Here is a 25,478-nt window from a genome sequence, read left to right as displayed (position 1 = left end):
AGCATTTTGACTGAAAACTTAGGATTTCTAAAAGGAAGATGCATGGACTCAAGATCCTTGGTTCCTGGTCTTAAGTCACAAACAATGCCTTCCCTGTTCAGTCAGCACAGGACAAGGACACAGCAAGGGCGGGAGATCGCCTGCACAGCCAAACTTCCAGCCTGGTCTGCGGCTCCTCCTAAATACACACACCACAGATTGTTTCAAAAGAGAAGAGCTAATTTTCAAAACAGATATGCTCAACCTGTACATGATTACGCATCTCCTGTAACCTGTCACTAAGACTGTCAGGCACCCACTGCTCGACTCTACACGTGTCCGAGTTATTCTATTCCCATGATGCTAAGAAATCAACTGAAGAGATTAAGGCTCAGTGTTGTATCTTGCCTTGATGGAAGAATTCCTCCGTTACTTTTTCACTCCACTGCTTGCTTAATTCCCAGGTCCGACAGGGATTACAGATATCAGCGCATTTCAAAGCCATCTGCCAAGCAAAATATTCAAATTTTCTTAGGAAAAAAATTTTCAATTGTACTAAACTTAAATGGACTCTAGTAGTGGGGAAAAAGGCACCTTGAAAAGAAAGTGTTGCAACAGGAATCTGCTGTCTTTTATACTGATTTTATGGTGCTATCAGGTACAGCAATCATTTTTGTGGAAATGCTGAGTTTCACACACTTGATAATTCCACTGAACTAAGCACAGGACTAAATTAACCAGAAAGCTACAAATCGTCCAATTCTATCTCATTTTTTAGAGGTGAGAACTTATTAAAATAAAATGCTGGTTTGTTGACTGGTTCCCTGATCTTGCAAAAACTGTTTTTGTTAGAAATCTCGAATATCAAAAATACAAAAGCAACGGCACTTTCCCAGAAGCAAACTCGTCTTCTGGAGAAGCTTTACTGATAGAAACACCATAGCTTTCCCTCAAGGCTGAACTGCTCAGAAAACTACATGAGATTATCTCATTTTTACCCTAAGAGTCACATGATTTGCCCTAGAAATAGAACCTTTCCAAGCCCGTTTTACCTGTAAGACCAAGTGTCGATGCCTGGCGTCTTCCAGGCATAAGTCGCCTCTGTCCAGATGGGCCCTAAACAAGGACAGATACTCGTTCTGGCGGCTAATGTCTGTGGCCAGGATCAGAGCGCCTATCTGAGCCTCCATCTGCTGCCTGGAATTGGAGACACAGAGAGAACAATACAAGACTTTCAGTTACACAGTTCCCTCTTGATTATTTTTTCCCTAATCTTAATAGTCTGAAAGGGCCCTAAAGCTATTTCAATTGCCATTCAACTTTTAACCTATCACAAAAGATGGATTTTAAAGACTGCATTAAAAAATTACCACTAAAATGATCAAAAATAAAACCAAGAAAGTTTGTATGAAAATACCCAATATGAAAATATTCCCAAAACAGTGCCTTTCTCTTGCCAGCCGAAGTAGAATTATATGACTGAAAAAAACAAAAACAAAAAATCTATGTAGGCCTGGAATGTTGTTTGAGAAAATTCTTTGCTGGGATGTGCTGAGGATAAACAACTTTGGATTCTTTTCTGGTGCCTGAGACCTGAGAGGCAGAAGGAAGCTTCAGATGGACGAAGAAAGCCCTTCAACCACTGACTGCAGACATTCTAAGATGTCTGATTAAATCCTGATGAAATTCCAAAAAATTTATTAAAGTTTAGATCCACTATATTTTCAGGGTCAAATTCAAGAATCAGGGACCTATATGACTATCCAAACTTTCTGGAAGGGAAAAGGTAACATGTTAATGTAAATAACAAAATGTCTTATATCATTTAAAAAACTGTCTCAAGTCAAATAAGAGAATTTTTTTTTAAAATTCCAGCTTTTTGTTTCAATGGGCCATGGCCAGCATTATCATTGTAAAACGATCAGTAAAGAGCTGTCAACAGATTTAAAAGCTCACAGGAGTTCCCGTGGTGGCGCAGTGGTTAACGAATCCGACTAGGAACCATGAGGTTGCGGGTTCGATCCCTGCCCTTGCTCAGTGGGTTAACAATCTGGCGTTGCCGTGAGCTGTGGTGTAGGTTGCAGACGCGGCTCGGATCCCGCGTTGCTGTGGCTCTGGCATAGGCCAGTGGCTACAGCTCTGATTCGACCCCTAGCCTGGGAACCTCCATATGCCGCGAAAGCGGCCCAAAGAAATAGCAAAAAGACAAAAAACAAAAAACAAAAAACAAAAAAAACCTCACAATATTGAATACTAAATAAAACAAACCCTAAATAAAGAAAACATAAAAGAATATTATTATGAGGTATTTTTTTCTTTTTGTTTTTTTCTTTTAGGGCCTCACCTGTGGCATATGGAAGTTCCCAGGCTAGGGGTGGAATCAGAGCTGCAGCCGCTGGCCTACACCACAGCCACAGCAACGAGTGATCCGAGCCGCATATGTGACCTACACCACAGCTCATGGCAACACCAGATCCTTAACTCACTGAGCAAGGCCAGGGATTGAACCTGCATCCTCATGGTTACTAGTCGAATTCTTAACCTGCTGAGCCACAATAGGAACCCCAAGGGTATTCCTTAATTTCAATTTTTACTTGTATTAAATCTGAGAGTTCAACAAGGTTCATCATCAAATGCAAAACATGATGAAAAGGGAGTAATAAAGCAAACAATTTAATCTGCCTTAGCCAAGAAAGAGAATTTATATATACAAACACAGTGGTTTAAGCAATTTTTGTTTTTGTACTACAGCAAGAAACAATTTCACTTACCAGAAATTTTGTCATAACTCCAAATGGAATCCATGAATACAGATTTAAAAGAATAAAAAATAAAGTCCGGCTTGTTTCTTACGGTCGTTACAAAAAAACACATTTTTTAAAATAAAGTTATTTTACATTGTGAAAGGGGAAGAGGAAAGGACAATGATAGTAACGTAAATTTGACACCCAAATGTTAAGCCTCACCTTTCCTCTAGAATTGGGTGTTTACATCCACTGACAAGTTTCCTAAGTGCGTCTTCTCCCCGTGAGGCATCATTAAATGCTTTTGTTTGTGGACCAATGAAATGAAAGTCTGCTGACAACCACCATCATAAGGGGCTCATTTACATTAGAGCTTTTTATTAGCCTTTCAAATGGCCTGCTTAACATCAAATGTTCTTTTCTAAAAAAAAAAAAAAATAGTATTTTCTGTTCTTTCTAGAGTCACTGTATCCCATGACTCCAGAAGTAACTCCAGGACTATGCTTGAGGATATAAAGCATTCTTTTTACTTCTTATCAGTTTTGAAAACTTTCAAAAACAGACTTTTACGACTCTACTTTTTTTTTCTCTTTCTTTTTAGCACCGCACCTGCGGCATATGGAAGTTCCCAGGCTAGGGGTGGAATTGAATCCGAGTCACATCCACGACCTACGCAGCAGCGTGTGGCAATGCTGGATCCTTGACCCACTGAGAGAGGCCAGGGATCAAACCCTTCGCATCCTCTAGGATACTAGTCGCGTTCATTACCACTGAGCCGCAATGGGAACTCCTAAGGAAAGAGTTCATATACAGAATGTTTACTCTCGTTTTTCTTTTTTTTTCCCTAGTGTCATAAGATTTACTGTACATATTATTGGTATCTCACAGAATGTCTACTTTCTATCTTATTTACCTTTACAGTTAGGACCTAAGGTTTTACTCAAATGAGCATAAAATGTAAATATACTATTTACATAAATAAGCAGTAAACCATGATGTAGACACAGTGAATCTGAAGTAGACTGTATAATATCTACAGAGTGATCTTTCGTAAGAATTTACTAAAAAAAATACTATGGACTGTACTGTAGAATAGGTTTAAATTACTAAAATTTTGATATACACTTGAAAAGTTTATTTACCCATTAAATTAAATTTACCCATTGGGTTTACCCAATAAATTTAACAAAATCCAAAAACTGTGGAATACCTGGGTATAACCACATAATTTTTAAAACTTTATAAAACTGTTTTTCCAACTTAATCTCCATAGTTCATAACCAATTAATTTTATCTTAATCCGACCTACCTGCTTTCTAACGGCATATGTGAGAATAAACCCGATTCTCGCAATAATCCCACCGCAGATCTCCAGTGGTGATTTTCCAATACTGAGGTATTCTAAAAAAAAAAAGGGTACATCTGAGTTATTAAATGGTTAGGTCTTTTTTTCTGAACATAAAGAATTATTTGTAAGCAGTATTCATCTGATTAATCTGGTGGAAGTTCTAACATTCATTCAGAATTTGTTTCCTACTTTCATCTTTAAAACATGAAACATCTTCCAGAATGCAAGAATACTGAATTTTGATGACAAAACTGTACTAACCTTGTATAAAGTTGCCAAGTAATGGTTAGTTTTAATAAGGAAAGGTTGATTAACACCTGGATGATCCAGATCATGAGTGGCAGCTGCAATTAAGCTCAGCAAGATGTCCCAAGGAGTTACACAACTGGCAAGCTAGAGTGTGACAAAAAACTGATTACAGACAAATGCAAAACCAACTCTGCACCACTGCAAGCACAGTACTCAATCAGCTTCCACGGAGTGTCCGCAGTCTCCTCCCCTTTTCCTGCTTTCCAGACTGTTGTTTGGGCCTCAGAGCACCTGCCAGGGGCTGGCCTCTGCCAACAGTGGGGGCAGGTGTGATGTGACCCCGTCCCTGCCCACATGGGGTTTACTGATGCAGCTCGTCCTTACGCTGGTTCATTTTAAACAAGCTTAGTTAAGATGGCAGCTAGAGTATAAACCATCTTTTGGGAACTAAAGGCTCTGAAACAAACACTGGTTTGAGTATTTTTGCTATTGCGGCCAGGATCAAACAAAGGAGGCCTGTGATGAGAACACTAAGGGTGCGATCTACACTTTTAGTAGCTCTTTAAGTGGACAAAGTAGAGTGCTTGTTTATCAACAAACTGGTTATTGGGTTTCAGGGAAGAATCTAAATGCAAGGCTACTTCTGAGGTCCTGAATGTTTAAGGAAGCTACTGAGTAACAGAGTAGAACTAAATCCCCTCCCAAAGGGTGAGAACATTAAGAAATCGTCCAAAATTGATTCAACTCAGGAAAAACAATCCTGTAAACTAGCAATTACAGTTTAACTTTCAAAAATCATTCCCTCAGGGAATGATATCATCTTACTGGATATAAAATACTCACCTACTTGAAAATTTCGATGATAAAAAAAGATCACCTTGAGTGACCTTTTTTGTAACCTGTTTCATGAACTACCTCTCATTTCCTGGCCAACTTCTACTCATCCCTAAAGGCCCAACTCTACTGCCACCCTACACCCCCTCCATTCTCTGCTTCTAGCCCCCTCCCCAGCAAATGACTGAAATGACTGATCTGGGAGTTCCCACTGTGGGTCAGTAGGTTACGAACCGACTGGTACCCATGAGGATGTGGGTTTGATCCCCACCTCACTCAGTGGGTTAAGGATCTGGCGTGGCTGTGGCTGTGGTGTAGGCCGGCAGCTTACAACTCCATTCAACCCCCCTAGCCTGTGGACCTCCATATGCCTTGAGTTTGGCCCTAAAAAGGAGGGGGAGGGAGGGAGGGAAGGAAGGAAGGAAGAAAGGAAGGAAGGAAGGACTGACCTGTGTTCCTAAAGTGCTTTTCAGGTCCTGCCATAGTGACCTTGCCAGAGGGTCCTTCCCTACCCCTTGCTCCACCCCACTCCCCTGGCCAACCCCATGGTACATGGAGTTCCCAGGCAAGGGATCAGATCCGACCCTGAGCCACAGCTGCAGATCCTTTAACCCACTGCACCCAGCCGGGAAACGAACCTGTGTCCAGGTGCAGCAGAGATGCAGTCAAACCCATTGTGCCACAGCGGGAACTCCCCAGGGCCCACTTTTATTCAGGTTTACATTAGGGCGGTGCTTTCTAAACATGTATGACATATGTGGGTGTCAAACATTTCTTCTTGCACTGAGACTAGTCCAGCCACTATCTCATATTATAAATCATAAGATATAAAAGCTGAGATAAATACCACAGGAAAGGCTTTCCCTCGATAGTTCCCTCTGCCCTTGGATTTCCACCGCTGCCTCCTCCTCAAAAACTCACTTTCAGTTCCTGGGCTTCCTGGCCACCCTCCCAACGGCTGGGAGCTCTCACCGTCCACCAGTCACTCTCCAGCACACTATTCTGTTTAGGTTACTTCGCATAGGTCAAAATTCTGTTTATCAGCCCCCCAACCCCCACAAGGTGGACTTTTCAAAGGCCGGGACTTTCCTATCTTATTTTCCACTGGACTCCTAGCACCAGGGAAATGAAGAGAATGAATGAATGAAAACACCTGACAATGTGATGTCATGTGAACGCCCAGGAAATAAAAGAGATACAATCTTAAGGCTTTTTTTAAAAAGAATTTATTTTAAAAACTTTGACTGTTTCTAAATGTAGATGACAAAAAGGAAAAGGGAATTTTGCATTTTAGAGCTTAGTGATTTTATTTATATCCTTATTGAAGCTTTGCCTGAAGAAGTTCACTGAGTATATCAATGATGATAAATGAGAGATATGAAAATTACCAAGGCTGCTTGGGCAAAAAGCATTTAAAATAAGAATCATTGAAGGCTAAAAGTTAAGTCAGTACTGCCAGAGCTGCATGGCTAAGACAGTCTGAAAGCACGTTTATCCCTGCACGTTCTCAGCCCTCGTGCCCTGCCTGGTGTCCAGGACCCACCCTACCTCCCCAGGGCCTGGCCTCTGCTTGGGCGCATCCAGGGGGAGGTGGGGTGGAGGTTTACCTCCTCTGTGTCCCACAGGACGTGGCACTGCCCTCTGCATGCATGTCCTGGGCTGTGAGCTGCTTACGTACCAATTTCTCCCACAGACTGTCAAACAGACACTTCAGACTTGGCCCAGAGTTTTTGTTAAAGTTTAATTTAAAAATCCAGGCGCATGGGAATATGCATTTGTCAGAGCTGTACACATAAAATGTATGCATTTCATTACTACCTATAAATGATGTCACAACAAAGTTGATTTTCTTAAAAAAATGTCATGATAAAGTATATTTTTAAAATTGAGGCATTTTCACAGATTCTGTGATCTCTTGAAAAATCAGAAGCCTGGCAACCAGGTGGCTGTACCCTTAGGGTTGGCATCAACTGGCACAAAGTAGCTCAGTCAGCCTGCTTCCCTCCCAACATCCAGCCAGAACTGAGGCCCCGGGGGAGAAGGGCTCAGAAGGAGGGGAAGTGCATGCAGACGTAACTGTAGAGCCTCCAGGAATAGGAAACGGCAAACATGGCTTTCAGCAATCTCTCCAGCTGGTGATGCCCAGCTCTGGTCTCTCCCCATGGACAGTCGGCTCAAACATCACCGATGGACCTGGGGGAGCCCCTGGCCTCTGCCTGCATCCTTTCCCCAGGGCAATCCTCCTCCACTCCTCAGCCTATTTCATTCCCAAATGCAAGCAGACACCGTGTCCTCACCACTGACTCGCAGGAGATCCCCCCCCCCCACCACCACCTCTCCCGGCCCGGGCTGCCCACAGCTCCTGGCAGGCAGGGCTCCGGATCTGCTCTTCCCACTTCGGCTGGGACAGCTATGTGAAGCCTCCTGCTTCTCTTCGCAGCTCTCTTCACCACGGAGCTGTCCCTGCTGTCACAGAGCCCGTGGGGAGCGCAGCAGAAATGCCAAATGACCTGACCTGGCCTGGGAGGGGCCGCCCACCCGGCCCCCGATGGCTGTCCTCACCTCTTGGCAGTCACAATTTCCTAGTTGGGCACTTACAAATGCAGCCTCATGTGGAAACCCAAGCCAGCTACCGCCCATTCTTGTGGAGGAAGCTTCTGATTCTGATTAAATCATATAAATATATATATACATATATATGTATATATATATATATTCTTTTTTTTTCCTTTTTTTGGGTCTTTTTAGGGCTGCACCCACAGCATATGGAGGTTCCCAGGCTAGGGGTCAAATCAGAGCTGTAGCTGCAGGCCTACACCACAGCCACAGCAATGCCAGATCCTTAACCCACTGAGAGAGGCCAGGGATCGAACCGGAAACCTCTCAGATACTAATCAAATTCGTTTCTGCTGCACCACAACGGGAACTCCATAGATTCTTTTTCGCACATTACCCTCATCATGTTCCATCACAGGTGACTAGATAGAATTCCCTGTGTGAAATTAAATTGAAGGCATTTTCTCAGGGTTTTCACTGACTGTAAAGGTCAACGCCTTACCTTAGGTTCTTTTAAGTAACAGTGCATGGCCTGAGTCACATCTGCAGCGTGGACTGCATTGTGGTAAGGGTTTTGACTGTGGTAATCTTCTTGAATCATAACTGCATTAAAGGAAAAATCCCAGATGTAATCACAAATAAGAGGCAGGTACAAGTACAAATGACTCACTCACACTTTTCACTGACTGTTCAGATTGAAAGAGATGCTAATCACTCACATGTGCATCTACAGCATCAATACCACTTTGACTGCTAATTTGTTTGAAACTTTTTTTTTTTTGGCTTTTTAGGACCGCCTAAATATGGAAGTTCCCAGGCTAGGGGTTAAATTGGAGCTGTGGCCACCGTCCTGATTTGAGCTGTGTCTGCAACCAATACCACAGCTCACGGCAATGCTGGATCCTCAACCCACTGAGTGAAGCCAGGAAGCAAACCTCAGTCCTCATGGATACTAGTTATATTTGTTACTACTGAGCCGTAGCAGAAATTCCCTGTGTGAAACTTTAATGAGAAGATATGTGTCAAAATTATAATTTTTTTTTCTTCTTTAAAATGTTAATCTAGCATTGTGTCAAACTCCTCTGACTTTTCCTTAATTTAAAGAAAGTTTCTCAGAGTTCCTGTTGTGGCTCAGTGGGCTAAGAACCTGACATAATATCCATAAGGATGTGGGTTCAATCCCTGGCCTTGCTCAGTGAGTTAGGGACCCAGCATCTCTGAAAGCTGCAGTGTAAGTTGCAGATGTGGCTTGGGTCCTGTGTTGCTGTGGCTGTGATGTAGACCGGCAGCTGCAGCTCCGATTAGACCCCTAGCCTGGAAACTTGCATATGCCACAGGTACAGTCCTAAAAAAATAAATAAAAATAAAACAAAAACAAAACACACAAATATAAACATAAAACAATAAAAAGTTTCTGAGTTTAACAAAAACAGTACAATTCATTCAACCAACACTGTGCAAGGTACTATTCTAGGAATTCATCAGAAACAAAAATCTTTATGAAGCTACTACAACAATATGGATATTGGAGTTTGTGAACATGATCCTCTAGACACTTCACCAGTGAGAGGAGTTTTGGATCTGGAGTCAGTTTTCAGTAGTAAGGAAAGATCTTCTGGCAGTCCTGCCTTCTCTGCTCAGGGTCTGTTCTGCTGTCGGGCAAAAGCAGCCTAAGACCAGGGGCTAGAGCTGCCACTGCCAACATCAAACCTGCACGATGGCCCCGAGGCCGAACCCTCAAGCCAGTGGCCTCCAAGAACAGGGAGCCAACCCAGGGTGGGAGCAGGGCTCACCGGTGGGAGGGGGAAGAGCATCACGAGCCTCAATTTACTCTGGACAAACCCGCCCTTTAAAGTGGCCTTTTAAATACCCTTGTTAATATCTGCTTTTGTACATATTTTATAGTTTATATATTATGCATATAATTATGCATATAATTTATAAATAAATATGTATTAAAATTTCTCAGAAGTCCTGGGCAATATATTTATCTTAGTTTGGTACTTAAAAGCAAAGAATATTATCTTCTTCCTTAAAAAAATAAAGAATCCTCATGCTATTTTTTTTCTAACATATTTCTTTATTTGGTGAAAGACTCCCATTTCCCTGGCAGACTAGAGAAACTGCACACTAAAACACATTCACAATAGTCTTTGATGATTATTGTCAAGAGATTTCTGGGATCAGAAAAAAAGAGGAGACCCAGGTGCAATGTACCTGATCCTTAAGGTTTTTGCCTTCAGAAGCTTAGGAAAGGACAAAAGTTGTGTCGTCTTTGTGAGATGCTGTGGCTGATGTGAGGGACTGACGGCAAACCTGTGCCCACGTCTCACCAGCCTGTCCCTGGCGCTGGGCCTTCGAGGCTGCCCCACCTGACCAGCTCGGACAACACTGGGTCTGGCCACACCAGCACTCTTGGAAACTGGCTCTTTGAACCAGCTTGGCTTGTTGCAAAAGAATTACATTCTTTCTTTCTGTTTCTAACATGACTATTATGGTGCCAAGCTCCTCCACCAGCTCTGACTTTAACGGGAGACCGTGGGGAGCTAGCTGAGCCAGGTTGGGCCGGGGTCCCAGCTGAGCGCCGAGCTCAGGCCCACGGAGCCGATGTGCTGCTCACCCAGGTCAAGGTTAGGTACACAAACAAGGTCAGCCACACCAGAAGCAGCACCCCATAGCCCCGCAGACATGGGGCTGAATCGCTGAATTGGTGGGTATTGTTTTAAGACAGTAACTTTGGGGTTGTTATTTCTAGAACAATAGCCGATACAACTGATAGAAGAGTTAAACAAATTCTTACATAAATCTTATTATTGGCAAATGGGTTAGAATCACTTACCTAAAAATCTACGAAGTTTCATCATATCTAAATGGAAGTACTCAATTAATCCATGAAGACTAAATAAATGAAAAGTTAAACTTACTAGACTATTTCCTAAAAAGAAAGAAGAGGAGATATTTATTAGTAGGAACAAAAGCCAATGTAACTTTGCATTGTGCTTCCACAGGTGGGTCCGAATATAAAACATTAAGAGTACTACTTCCTATTTGCTACTTTTTGTCTATCTAAAATACAGATTATTTTTACCAGTTTTTTTTTGTTGTTGTTGTCTTTTTAGGGCCGCACCTGCGACATATGGAAGTTCCCAGGCTAGGGGTCAAATCAGAGCTGCAGGTGCCAGCCTATACCACAGCCACAGCAACACCAGATCTGAGACAAGTCTGCGACCTATACCACAGCTCACAGCTCAGCCAGATCCTTAACCCGATGGAGGCCAGGGATTGAACCCAAGTCTTCATGGATACTAGTTAGGTTCGTTACTTCTGAGCCACAAGGGGAAACTCCCAGTTATGTATTTTAAATATCACATCTTTTTTCATTCTAAAAAAAATAAATATTTTTTAATTTTTCCAAGACCAAACAGCTGGAAGATAAACACTTTTGAATAGAGTAGTTTTTTAAAAAGACACCAAAATAATTAGAATCATTAGAAAACTCTGAAAATGGTCCCACATTGAGTAAGCTTAATTCAGTTTCCCAAAGCATCCAAAAAGTGGCTGCCCTAGACCTCCTCCTGGACATTCCCCCCCCTCCTCGCCCCACCTGCTCTAGTGGCACAGGCTGTCCCAGAGCAAACTGCCTTGGCGGCAACCTTGTTGGTGGAGGCTCTTATTCGTAAACATACAGGGCCAAGAGGAGGGGTCAAGGACTTGCTCAAGGTCAAAACCCTATGCTCAACCACACTAAGCCCCATCACACTTGCAGCAGAAAGTCAGAGTTGCTGAGGCTGTGGCAGTGGTCGGGAAACACAAATGAAGCAGTTTCCCATCACTGGAAAATTCAGTCAACTATACAGCAATCTTACTATGCTTTTTCTAGTGAAATGGTTCTTTCACATTTTAAAAATGCCTATTTTCAAGCCTTCCCTATTATTTTCAAAACTTCAACACACTCACTCCCCGTTCACCCATCCTTCTCATTCTCAAAAGCCTCATAATTCACAGAAAAAAAAACAAAAACAAAAACTTTTAAGTCTCACTTTCTTTCAAAAACCAACCCCTCCACAGCTTTTTGGGCCCCTTTCTGAGTCATCAGCTACATATACCAATGCCCCTCCCCGAACCAAAATAGCCGTCCCTCCCTCCTTCCCTGTGTGGTCTCAATAAGCACCTGCCTCGGGCCATGCTGCAGATTCTCTCATCCTTGAAACAATGAGTCTCTGACTCTCTTGGCCCCTCCATCCCCCTCCACAGCCACGTTTCTGAAAGAGCTACTACATGCAAGGGGATTTCCTTCAACTACAACCCCACTGCTTTGCAATCGGAGTCATACCAAGTACAGAAACGAAGTCTGGAAAAAACCACCATTTTTATAATGTTTAGTTTCCCCTTCCAAGGTACAAATCTCCATTTTAAAAATATCGTCTATTATGTTTTGCAAAGTTTTCTAGATTCTGTATAGCACATATATGCTGTACTATTTTTTTTAGGGCCGCACCCTTGGCATATAGAGGTTCCCAGGCTAGGGGTCAAATCGGAGCTGTGGCTGCTGGCCTACACCACAGCAACACAGAATCTGAGCTGAGTCTGCAACCTACATCACAGCTCATAGTAACCAGGGATCCTTAACCCACTGAGCAGGGCCAGGGATCGAACCTACATCCTCATGGATGCTAGTCAGATTCATTTCCAATGAACCATGACAGGAACTCCTGCTATACCATTCTAACAATTAAACACACTCTGTGTTAAAGGTGCATGAGCTCACACATTACTTCCAGTGTTCAGACAATAACAACAGCATAAGCATGATTACAGTATTCTTAAAAGAAATCTATGATTCTTTCCAACATGTAGAGAAGACCTAACGAGTTCCACGATGAAAACTTACAGTAATCACATTTATGAAGAATTATAAAGGACAAAGGGGCTAATCACCTAATTATACAAAACTGCCTGAAGGAACTGTCAACAGAAACCCATGGCTGAGTAAATTAACTGGAATAATATCTGCATGAGCAATACTGGAAAGGATGTGGCGGCCAAGAGACTTCCTAAAAACCACCTGACACAGCACCTTCAAACAAAGGAAAAGCCATTTCAAATCTTTTCCTTTAAGAAATTAAATGTTAAAATACATTCAAATTCTGATAACACTCTACTAGTACATACACCAGCCCATGTGGTCTGGAACCAACTGTGATATAAAGAGAGTTGTTTCTACTATTACTGCTGTAACAACTTTTCTTGGGGGTATATACAGACTCTTCAGAGTACGTATTCAAAAAATAATCTGGTTCTCAAAAAATGGGCAGAGGATCTGAACAGACATTTTTCCAAAGAAGATATACAGATGGCCAAGAGGTACAAGAAAAGCTGCTCAGTATCAGTAATCACCAGATAAATGCAAATTAAAACCACAAGATGATCACCTCACACCTGTCGGAATGGCTACTGCAGACAAGGATGTGAAGAAAACTGGTGAAGCCGCTATGGAAAACAATGGAGGTTCCTCAAAAAATTTAAAGTAGAACTACCATATGATCCAGCAATCCCACTTTTGGATATTATCTGAGGGAAATGGAATCATATCTCAAAGAGATACCTGCACCCTCATGTTCACTGAAGCATTATTTACAATAGTCAAGACATGGAATCAACCTAAGGGCGCACTGATAGATGAATGGATAAAGAAAACGTGGTATATAGACAAAGGAATACTACTTAGCCATAAATAAGAAAGAAATCTTGCCATATGCAACAACATAGATGGAGTTTGAGGTAACTGAAAGACAAATGCTGTATGATTTCACTTATGTGGAATCTAAAATGACAACAGCAAAATCTCAAGCTCACTGAGAACGGACTGGTGGTTGCCATTGGTGGGGATTGTGGGAGTGGACAAAATAGGAGAAGCTGATCAAAACGCACAAACTTCCAGTTGTAAATAATTAGGTCCTAGGGATATGATGGTGGTGACTATGGCTAATAATACAGATATTTCAGAATATATATTCAAGAAACCATCTGGTTTTCAAAAAATGGGCAAATGATCTGAATGTTGCTAAGAGAGTAAGTCTTGAAAATTCTCATCACAATAAAAAAAATTTGTAACTACATATGGTGACAGATGTTAAGTAGACCCACTGTGGTGATTATTTTTGTGGTATATACAAATAGCAAATCATAATAACATTGTATACCAGAAGCTAATACAATGTTCTAAGTCAACTGTACCTCAATTAAAAAGAAAAGAATATTCATTCTATTTAGGTAACACAGGGCTCTCCCCCCATTTTTTACCAAGCCTAATGAAATAAATTATCAAAGAAATGTTAATGCCTTCCACCAAGGACCTTAAAGGAATCTGACAGAACCAATCTATCAAGTGTACCACCCACAGCAAAATCAAAGTCTGCATATGCAACATTTTTTCTCATTTTCAGTTCCTAAGATACCAACTGGCTTAATACCAGTGAATAAGAACACAAGTCAACAGAACATTTCAAAGCAAGGGATGCTCAGTTGGTTCATTAAACAAGAAATGGGCACAGAATAACTTATTTTACATGAAAATGGAAACAAATACCTTCTTGGAAAAGAAAACTGTACTCCTAGAAAATCGATCCTATGTAGAGGTATGTCAAAGGACAGAGTTGTCCAAGGTGTTATGGCCCTTGACAGCTTTTAGGATGTGATTCTAGATGGGAGCTGGCAGGATTAGGCTATGGCCATAACACCTGTCTGGCAACGAGGGTCCTCACGGCCAGGGAGCTCTCAGTGGGGACGAGCTATATCTTGCTATCTCATGTAACAACTCATTCCTGCAAAAGGAAGATCAAATGTGTCTGGCCAGAGAGAAGTCCTTGCAGGAGGCCAGCTGGGAGCCATTGTCTTGGTGGGAATCATCGAACTTTGCTTCTTCCCTGTCCTCTCCACAATGGCATTTGGGAAAATCACCGGAATAAAACATAAAGAACACATGGGATCAACAAGCAAGAAGGGAAAATTACAAACTTGGATACTATGTACAGATATCATCCAGAATTCATTTCAGGCTAAGCAGCTTTGAATGAAAGCAATTCAAATTCAATAATGAAAATTTAAGGAATTTTCTTCTGCCCATTTGTTTCTCAAAGTGATTCAAGGAAAGAAAAGAGCTAAATTAACGCAGACCATTGCTATGACTCCTGCCCATCCTACACTGTCACCCTTGCTCCACTTTCATTGCCACACCCCCAACTAGCAGGATACATTCTTTTTAAAAATAAAATCTAGAGAAGAACAATCAACTATTTCAGTGAGTGACAAGTGTCCCAAGCAACTAAGAATAGGCCATGAGCTGCTGGTGTTTACATGAGGCTAACTAGACCTTGAAGGTGTTAAGGGCGGCACTCTTATCTATATTTATCTTGAGATAATGACTAAAGCAATATTTGTATTGCATTAGGAAAAGGGAGTTTCCCAGATCTAAAAGAAGGTGAGGCACCTATATATTCAAAAGGGGGAGGCTGTAGGACAGGACAGCTGTGTAAATGATACCAGAGCCCTTTCTGTGGGGACAGGCCAGAGTGGAAGCGGGGGACAGACAGAGTCACCAGAGGCCAAAGGAGAGTGGGGGGGGGGGGTGGTAAGGAAAAGAAAAGGGGAAACACGAAAAGTCAGGGCAGCAGGAGGGAGGGAGGCCCTGCTGAGGAGGTGGACTTCACTGTCTTTCCACCTGTGCCCAAGTCAGTCCAGTTTGTTATTGGTCAGCAGCACACAGGCAAAGAAGTGATCAGAAAGGTGTTCTCACTAGGCCTGGCCACACAGCTCAAAGGGAATAAGGCAGTGAGGCTAAAAAGCTAGACCCACACTGATCCCCAAGATGAAAAATGTTGAGGAGTTCCCGTCGTGGCACAGTGGTTAACGAACCCAACCAGGAACCATGAAGTTGCAGGTTCAATCCCTGGCCTCGCTCAGTGGGTTAAGGATCCGGCATTGCAGTGAGCTATGTAGGTCACAGATGCGGCTCAGATCCCATGTTGCTGTGGCTGTGGTGTAGGCCAGTGGCGACAGCTCCAATTCGACCCCTAGCCTGGGAACCTCCATATGCCGCTGGTGGGGTGGCCCTAGAAAAGACAAAAAAAAAAAAGATGAAAAATGTTGAATTTGCTTGTCCATTTTCCCTACCTGGCTTCCTTATAAAGGGAGCTTTATTTCAAAGTAAAATAAGAGAAAACAGGTGATTTCAAAGTAGAACAGTGAATCACACATATATTTCATTCTCAGCAATCAGAACTAACTTCCTCTCGGTGAACTTCCACTCTGCTTTCTTTATTTAAAAGGTATCAAGGCAAAAGGGGCAACATCTAGTTGGACTGAAGTATCACCAACATTTTACGCCTATAATTTTACCCTAAATAAAAAATAATTCCCAAAGGGAAATCCATTCCTGTTCCCAGAGAGAAAAATACTTCCTGAAAAGCAAAACAAAACTCAGAGAAGGAAACAGATCAGAGTCACCTGTTTTCAAACTGCTCACACTTTGTGTAGAGTCTGATCCACCCCCTAAAGAAGCCCACACCACCATGGAGAAGCAGAGCCAAAGGGAACCACTGTTGCTGATTATAACGCACCATCTCTCTCTCTTGAGTGTGCAGAGAAAGAAAAGCCTGGGAACCACAGAGCTAGAAGAAAGACCATCTCGCAAAACTTCATTCCTCCACAACGTATCTGGGCTATCCAAACTGGAATACATGATCAGAGGATGCCACTCTAAGTGGCTATAGTCCAAAAGAAACCAAAAAAGGAAAAATCAGGAACAATGCGATCGTAATGTTCACTTTGGGTTTATTAATAACAGGAGCACTAATTAGGAACAGCCAAGGGATGGTGACAGTAAGTTTGATTACTGCTGAGACTAATAATCAAAAAATGCAGTTAACAAAATGATGCTCCCTCTGCCCAGCAGAGGGCTCCTAACCTAAGTAACGGAAAGCAGCAACCTAGGAGCAGCTGTACCATCAAGGCAGCAATTGAGGGAATGCATGAGAGGAAGTCAAATTCTTCACTTACCATTTGTTAGTCTATCAAATAGAAAGATGTCAAAATTCCAATTTCCAACTTTTTCCAGCATACACTGAAAAGAAAACCAAACATTCCTCCTGTAATTTAATTTTAGTAACATTCTCTTGTCTTTTCTAGACAGTCCAAGGGAAGTTAATGAAAATGGAAAGCGGTTGATTTACTTCAAGAAATGCAAATTATCACCCTTTTAATCATGATCTTTCCAAATGGCTCCAAAATATGTCTAAACGGATAAACTGCTTCTGAAAAGCCAATGATTATTTTGTTTTTCAATTAATACATGTATAGGTAAAGTGAGCTAAGCATTTCTTTCAACTTATTCCTATACTCTCATGAACTGTCATGAGCTCTAACTTAACATCACAGAAGTGTGGTTCATACACTGCATGGTCGAGATTTTGAAAATCGAAAGTTATAGCAGCTTAAGACTTACGATGTTCTCGGTACTGCTCAAAGCGCTTTTTACTCTCTCTTACTACTGATACCCACCCTATCACGTAAGCATTGTTTTCAATCCTCATTCATAGATGGGGAAACAGGCAAAAAGCAACTCACTTGCTCAGCGAGAAAGTAGCAGAGCTGGGATCTTAAGTCAGGTCTGATTCTGGAACCTGGACATCGACATCTATACTATACCATGCTTACATTATTTGTGATTCGTTTTCTTAAAACTCATTCCTAATTTATGGGTATTTATTTATACTCTTTAAATATCCTTATAAAATGGTTAATTGCATTTGTGACATTAATTTTTAGGTGGATGTGTATTTCAGCCAAGCAAGTAAATCTCACAATGACCTTAAGACTCAAATGGCTATTTTTACATCATATATTTGTAACCTGAAATTTTTGTGGGCCTTATTTTCAAGGAAAAAAAATTATTTTATATTTAAAAGTTCACAGTTGTATACATTTATGACTAAACAATACTAAGATCTTACTAGTACAGATTATGATGACACTAATAACCAATCATACACAGGACAACATTCTCATTCTAAAAAGCAGAAATTGTAACTTTTTAAAATTTAAAGAAAGCATGAGCATTTTCCCACTGCTTTGTTTTCTGTAAACAGAGAAGCACATTTTCTCACTTTAGTGTGATTGCAGAGTGGCCCTGGCCCTACCTACACAAACTTACAGCATCTGGTTGTAAATGCTGAGTCAAAGAATACTTTCACACACATCAGAAACCTAAGATTATTAACGATGTTCATTTGGTCAAAAAACAAGCTTAGCTAATCCCCACCTTCTTTAACATATTTCTTGTAAACTACATAAAGGAGATAAAACTCACAATCACCAGATTTAATTTTTTTAAAATCTAAATCCTCAAAATATCTCACTGATAAAAGAGAATATGAAATAGCATTTGGCTGAGAGTCATGAGACTTCCTGTGCTGGGGTTGTCTCTAACCAGCTGGGGGAGCTCAATCAAGCCACTTATGCATATACGCCATAGTTTTCTTTCTTTATTTTTTGTCATCTTTTTAGGGTGGCACTCACTGCATATGGAAGTTCCCAGGCTAGGGGTCCAATCGGAGCTGCAGCTGGCCTACACCACAGCCACAGAAACAAAGGATCCAAGCCGCAGCTATGACCACAGCTCATGACAAAGCCAGATCCTTAACTCAGTGAGCGAGGCCAGGGATAGAACCTGTAAGCCTCATGTATACTAGTCGGGTTCATTATTGCTGAGCCACAATGGGAACTCCAGTCACAGTTTTCTTAACTAAAAAATACAGAAATGAGGTCAGATAATTTATAATATTCTTTCCAACATTAAGATTTGGTGCAGTTTAATGTTTTATTGATCTACTTGCTACTTAATGTTATAATAAATGAAAACATTTTCATTATTTAACTTATTTCAGAAATGTTCCTTGCTCTGTAAAATTTAATTATAAAATGAACAGCGGCTCTCAAGAAAAAAACCTGAAAAGTGGGTTCAACAGATTTTACATACCAAAAAAGGCTCTATAAATTAACAGCACAAGGGAAATAAAAGGCTTCATTACACTTATCTAAAAGTTAATGTTTTCTTGAAAAAGCTATACACACCTTGGCTTGTCCGTTATAATCATCATCTAAAATGTTTAGAGAATTTGAAACGGTAGTACCACGAAAAAAGCGTGAAGATCTAAGATACCGCTGGAAACTTAGCAACCTTCTGATATTCCTTGCAGACACAGAAACTTCAATTTCTGACTGAGCTGAAATAAAAGGAGTAAAAAGTGAGTATACCAAGTCAAAACTGTGCATATACAATCTTTGTAGTACCCCTTCTAGTTATACACAAATATTTTTTTAAAAAAATCAATCAACCATCATGTACATTTATAGGAGAGAAGAGGTACTTTATTTGTAGTTTAAATTAAAGAGCTAAGAATGAACAGGTGAATAGCCAATCTTGTCAACATTTAGAAAGCTGTTAAGTGTGGTTGGATTAATTATCAGTTTTTTTTTTAACTTTCAAGAATTATCACCTCTCACTCTACTGCTTTAATATACAATACAGACATTATGGAGTAGAAAGACAAAATCTATTTTCAAACTACCCTTCATATTGAGAAACTAGGTCCCAAGATACATACAAAACTTTAAGAATTACACAACTATTATTCCATATTGCTAAATGACTTTCTAAGGGGTCATTTTTTTGTGGGGAGGGGGTGCCACACCCGTGGCAAACAGAGGTTCCCAGGCTAAGGGGAGAATCAGAGCTGTAGCTGCTGATCTATGCCTGCTGATCTATGCCACAGCCACGGCAACCTGGGATCTGAGCCACATCTTCGACCTACACCACAGCTCATGGCAACACTGGATCCTTTGCCCACTGAGTTGAGACCAGGGATCGAACCTTCATCTTCATGGATCCTAGTCGGGTTCCTTAACCGTTGAGCCACGAAGGGAACTCCTCTAAGGGGTCATTTTTTTCTGCTTTCCCAGCAATGACATATATACAAACTTAATGTAATGAATATTTGGTGTTGAATAGAAAATATATAAAATAAAACATCTGAGCTCCTAATAATGAGATATTTCAAATATTTTAAGATAATTTTATTTAGAGGGAAAGAAGATGGAATGGAGAATATAGTTTACATCCTATAAGAGTTCTAAAGGATATGGATGAAAATTCTGCTAGACGAAAAACTCTAGGAAAAAAAAAATGTGGTTGCACATGCTATGTTCTCTTTCCCATGAGTCTAACAATCACTTTTCCCTCCAGAGTTAGAATGAACCAAAGTTTCTGGGGCACCACATGAAGCAACAGACTTTGGTTAAAAGCTATCCTGTAGGGAATTAACATTATCTTTAAAGTCTAGAAACTAGTGAAATGTTCACAACACAAAACACATGAAAATGAAGATGAAGGATCAACAAATCACCACTTCTCACCCTAACATCACTGACATTCCAGTGGAGAGATGACAAGTCATCAAATATGTTCTCTTTGTGCATCCGGTCACTAACTCCTCTACTAAACTCTACCACCCTGTGTTTTCTGCTATAAAATAATGGCAATAACAGCTAATTCAATGAGTGCTGGATTAAATGAGATAATATAAACACTAGTCAGACAGAGAATAGGTATTACATTGTGGAAATGTCAATGATGATGCCACTGCTTGGAGGTGTGCTTTCAGGTAATCATCCTAAGTTCTAAATCTGTTCATGTTGCTCTAAATGAACGTTAACTGGTCCCTCGTCATTCGCTGTAAAATGAACTCCATCTCCTTGGCCAGGAAGAAAAGTCCTTGTGTTCCAGGTCCTGGCTCTCTCCAGACTCAACTCAGGGGTTCCCTTCCCTAGCAAGCGCGCACTTGAACACCTGCACATCATTCCCCATCCAGAAGAGAAGGCTCCTCCTCTGAGTTCTCAAAGCGACCTGTGCAGACACCAATCAGACTACTTCTGATACTGAATTACAACTGCTTATTTATCTGTCTCCTTCAACGAAAGACGACCTCTAACACAGGCACAAACTATTCGTTCATCTTTGTATTCCAAAGCCTAATGATAGTCATGCCAAGTAGGTATGTGCAAAATATATTGAATAAATGAATAAACTGATACTGTTTTTGAAGTATCTGATGAGTTTTGAGGTTCCCATATAGCCACATAAGCCAGAAATGAAATAATGCACAGTTAAGTGGTTTTTCACTTTTTACCTCAGTGAACCTAACGTAGAGAGTATCTAGAACAACTGTGGAGTGAAATTTTGATCTTTATCAATTTAACACATTAAAAGGACTGTAACCAAAATGGTAACCCTATATTGTATCAAGCATGTTTGAGGTAATGAGGGTAGATTAAGTTCATGAAAATAATGCTCCAAGTGCTTTAGAAAAGAATCTCCTTTAGCCCTCAGCAATCTCAAACAATGAATACCATTTTCCTCCACTTTACACAGGAGAACACCAAAACTAAGAGAGCTTATATAAGTTCATACAGCCAATAGGGTGACAACTAGATTTTAAAACACAGATCTGTTTATAAAGCCTGGGTCCACAGTACTACAAGTTTCTTATTACATCTCTTCAGTATTGTCTATTGACTGTTTACAATAAAAATTCTGTGTACACCATTATTCAAAATGTTCCTTACTTAGATGAAAGTATGTACAAAAAGAAACAGAGAAAGGATAATGCACAGAAACCTAAGTATTTCTTTCTTTTTTTTTTTAGCTATTTCTTGGGCCGCTCCCACGGCATATGGAGGGTCCCAGGCTAGGGGTTGAATCGGAGCTGGAGCTACCGGCCTACGCCAGAGCCACAGCAACGCGGGATCCGAGCCGCGTCTGCAACCTACACCACAGCTCATGGCAACGCCGGATCGTTAACCCACTGAGCAAGGGCAGGGACCGAACCCGAAACCTCATGGTTCCTAGTTGGATTCATTAACCACTGCGCCACGACGGGAACTCCAGAAACCTAAGTATTTCATGTGACCCTCCCACTCTGACTCCCAGAAGAGACTGGACTTGGAGGGGATAGAGTGGGATGACATAAATATATGGGGAGCAGATGAGACCTAATTAGCGCAATATTAGCATTGCCATGCCAGTAATTACAAGGCGCTTTACAGTTTTACAAAAGCAAGTTCACATCTGCCATCCAATTTAGCAATTGTAACAATCCTGCGAAGATGGCAAAGATTACCATCCCCATCTTACAAACAGAACCTCAGACTCCAACTCGAGGCAATGACTGCATTAGAGCCGAGGCATTCAGATCACTAAAAAATGCCGCCAAAGACACATATTTTATTCATTTTGGGAAAGTAACCTACAAGAGTTCAAGGTCATAAGCATGACTTCAGGGGCATTCCCTTCAATTTACTATCGTAATCACACATAAAAGGTAACAGTTTTATCACTGGCAGTTATGTTGCACTGCACTGCTTCCACAGTACATGTCCAAAGTAATCCATCCTTGAAGTAAATCTGAGAATCTCTTTGCGGGGATAATTGCATAAGGTCCAAAAAATGAATGAGCCTCATCTGAGGGGGCTCAAGCCACGATACAAAGAGCCCATAGCAACACAGCACGGACGCATTCACTCTGTCGATGGTTAAGACGGCTGGGCCTGTTTGGCTGGGAGTCAGGGCTTGACTCACAGGATTACAGCTACCCCTCCCCCAACTCCCGCCCTGCCCCACCACCTTCCTCCTATCTTCTGATGATTTCTCACAAGTTATACCCTCCTGATGTCTCATTTTAACTAAAAAAAAATTAACCATAATTCACATCTTTTTTCTGTTTCACAGAGCCCTGAAGGATCAACAGGTTCTTTGCCCATGGTCTGTTTTAGCTCACTGAGCATTTAAGGCAGTTAACATCTTTGATTAGCAATTCCAGTATCTCGGTTTCCTCAGGATGTGAAGTTCTTTTTTCCACATGTATGGGCCATGCTTTCCAGTTTGTGTATTTTATAGTTTTTTTTTAAATTAAGAAGTGAACGTCGTGAGTATTATACTGGGGTAACTGGAAATCTAATCTCTCAGCCTTCTAAGAATGCTATTTTTGCTTGTTGTGGGCTGATGCCATCTGTTTTGTGACTTTTTCAAACTATTTTTGCCTTTGCATATCTATTTGATTTGGTTTATTCCTTGTGTGCACTGAAGTTCCAGTTGCAGTATTTCTACAGTCATACAGGAACCCAACATAGATTTCTTTAAATGTCTAGTTCCAAAGAAAAAGGAGAGGGAAAGTACTGATTCTTCCAATCTTCTGGTAGATGCTGTGCGGCAAAGCCTCTGCAGCTGAAAGGGCTGAAACCAAGGCAAACATCTGGGCCTATTCCTCAAGGATTTGCCAAACTAATTTAAGGAAGCAACTACAAATTTTTGGAGGATAAAGTCCCCATTGCCCACTCTGGCTTCAGCAAGTCACTACAGACAGGAACATGGGTCACTATCCCCATAGGCGATAGTGGGGCTGAGGGGCTGAGGAATGGATGTACCCCTGCTTTATGGACCCTACCCAACTGCCAAAGATCAGCAGCCCCTCCCTTCATCAAGTACTCCCCTGCTTGTTGCAAGTGTCCAATCAGGGCCCAGAGTCCTGAAAATAGCTGATTTTGCCATTCCTCCCCTGCCCCAGTTTAGTGGTTGTTTTGGTGGAGAAACCATTCCCTAGAGCTTCCTACCCTGTTATTTTGAGCCACATCGTTCCTTTCTTTTAAAAGGTGTGTTCTTCCTGATCCTTTCTGGGAGTAGCTGCCCTAAGCCTTCTCTTCTGCTAAACTTGGCTTTGAGAACAGAGTGAAGTTGCACGAAAAGGCTTAGTAGTCTAGAAATAACAACTATCAGTGCAGCCTGTCACTCCAGCTATTTCTATGAATTATTTTCTATACACATGCATATACACAGTTTTTACTTTATTCCAAACAGTGTACAGTATTTTTTTAACTTAAAACTTCATGAGCATCTTTTCAAGTCAATAAATACTTTTTTATTTTTATTTTTTTGGCTTTTTAGGGCCAGGCTAGGAGTCAAATCAGAGCTGTAGCCACTGGCCTACACCACAGCCACTGTAATGCCAAATCCGAGCCAGATCTGCAACCTACACCACAGCTCATGGCAACACCGGATCCTTTCAAGTCAATAAATACTTATATGTTCCACCATTTTTAGTAGCCACATGTTATTCTAAAGTATGAAACTATGATCATTTACTAAATCTTTTTGCTGTTAGGCTGCTCCTTTCACTTAGCAACAACTCTGTAATAAACATTCTTATAACGAAATCTTTGCACATGTCCTAATTCCCTTAGGACAAACCCTCAGAAGTAAAACAAGTACATAGGAGCACATTTCAAAAGCTTCTAAAACACACTGCCAAGTTGGAGAAGAGATTTTCTAAAAGAAAATTAGAGAGGTTTCCAGAACTGTCCCAGAATAGCTTCCAAAATATGATCTAAGAAAAGGGAATCAATAACTATAAATCAAGGATGAAGCCTGATGAGATCATTTTAAGATGGAAAAATTAAATTTCTTCATATTTGCTTCACCCCACCCCCTTTCTTCACCCACCCAATACACACTGACGCCCTATAATGATTCAAAGTAAAATTCCCCTACTGAAACAAGCCAACAGAGGCCACTCTCAAGAGGACATCAAGTTGAATAAGTAGTGTTATTCAGGAATATATGAAAGAGGAGACATGGAGAACTGAGAACGAGAAAGAGTGATTATGAAAACTTAACTAGTACAACCACTAAAAAGCTCATCACCCCCTGGCTGTAGTACATAAATTCTGACCCTATTACCAATATTCTCATGAATCCATTTTATGACATGAGATACACCACTATGTATTTCACCACACAATAGACAACAGATTAAAAACTGTCTTTATTAAAGCCCAGCTTCCACCAGGCTAGAACTATTTAGGTCCCAGGCATGTTCTAGTTTACATGGTTACCTACATTCCAGTCCAGCTTAGAAAGCCGACAGGGCTCAGGGAATTAATCAAGTTACTATTAAAGAACTGTTGGCTCTGCTGGTTCTCTTCTAAAATATCACATTACCTCACTATGTGACCACGCACAAACTAATCAACCTCCACCAAAACTAAATGAGCACTTAATGATCATGGGAACTACTTCCATCATCCACATTTAGCTTCTCTGAGCCAATAATGAAATGTGGAAGAGCAGGCAATTTAGAAGCCATGTTTTTCTGTGGCTTTTCTCCTTCCTATTAGAAAGTGGACAGAAAAATGAAATGTAGGCAATAGGTTAGAGAAAACAAAAGGGCTGGAGAATCAACACATCTTCAACAGTACTATTCACACCTCTCTCACAGAGATTCCTGTCATCCAAATGGCATGGCAAAGATGTCGCTGATTCTTAGTTGTTAGACAAAAGAGTTTTTAACAGAAAAGACTTTGGATCTTGAGACTTGCCCGCCACTTGCATTAATGGCCCACAGGAGGGAGTCCGGCAGTCACTATAGCTGTTACCTTAAAATCCTAAATCACTCAGATGCATAGTGTATGAATTACTCTTGGAGATAAGTTTGTAATTTAAAAAAAAAATTGAGTGCTGTAAAGTTTTAACTCTCCTCTAGAGCAAGGCCATACTGAATGATAATTGAATAAAAAACAAGGGAGTTGCCTTGTGGCTCAGTGGATTAAGGATCTGGCCTTGTCACTGCTGTGGCTCAGGTTACAATGGAGGAACGGGTTCA

The 25,478-nt window shown here is 41.0% G+C and overlaps 1 protein-coding gene across 3 annotated transcripts in view; it reads right to left on the bottom strand.

The window, feature by feature from the left end:
- PDE7A (phosphodiesterase 7A) overlaps nt 1-25,478 on the bottom strand; it is a 117,693-nt gene that overhangs the window by 5,788 nt on the left and 86,427 nt on the right. For all 3 annotated transcript variants that reach the window (XM_047783840.1, XM_047783838.1, XM_047783839.1), the window contains 8 exons: nt 18,841-18,992; nt 16,768-16,831; nt 10,550-10,645; nt 8,213-8,313; nt 4,333-4,464; nt 4,033-4,124; nt 1,032-1,176; nt 388-484 (listed from right to left, as the gene is read on the bottom strand). In XM_047783840.1, the coding sequence (XP_047639796.1) occupies nt 388-484; nt 1,032-1,176; nt 4,033-4,124; nt 4,333-4,464; nt 8,213-8,313; nt 10,550-10,645; nt 16,768-16,831; nt 18,841-18,992 (879 nt within the window). The remainder of the gene's footprint in view (nt 1-387; nt 485-1,031; nt 1,177-4,032; nt 4,125-4,332; nt 4,465-8,212; nt 8,314-10,549; nt 10,646-16,767; nt 16,832-18,840; nt 18,993-25,478) is intronic.

Source organism: Phacochoerus africanus, chromosome 6 (genome assembly GCF_016906955.1).
Source record: "Phacochoerus africanus isolate WHEZ1 chromosome 6, ROS_Pafr_v1, whole genome shotgun sequence".
Lineage (NCBI taxonomy): Eukaryota > Metazoa > Chordata > Mammalia > Artiodactyla > Suidae > Phacochoerus > Phacochoerus africanus.
Note: the sequence above shows the minus strand (reverse complement) of the source record. Positions and strands in the feature narration are given on the sequence as shown.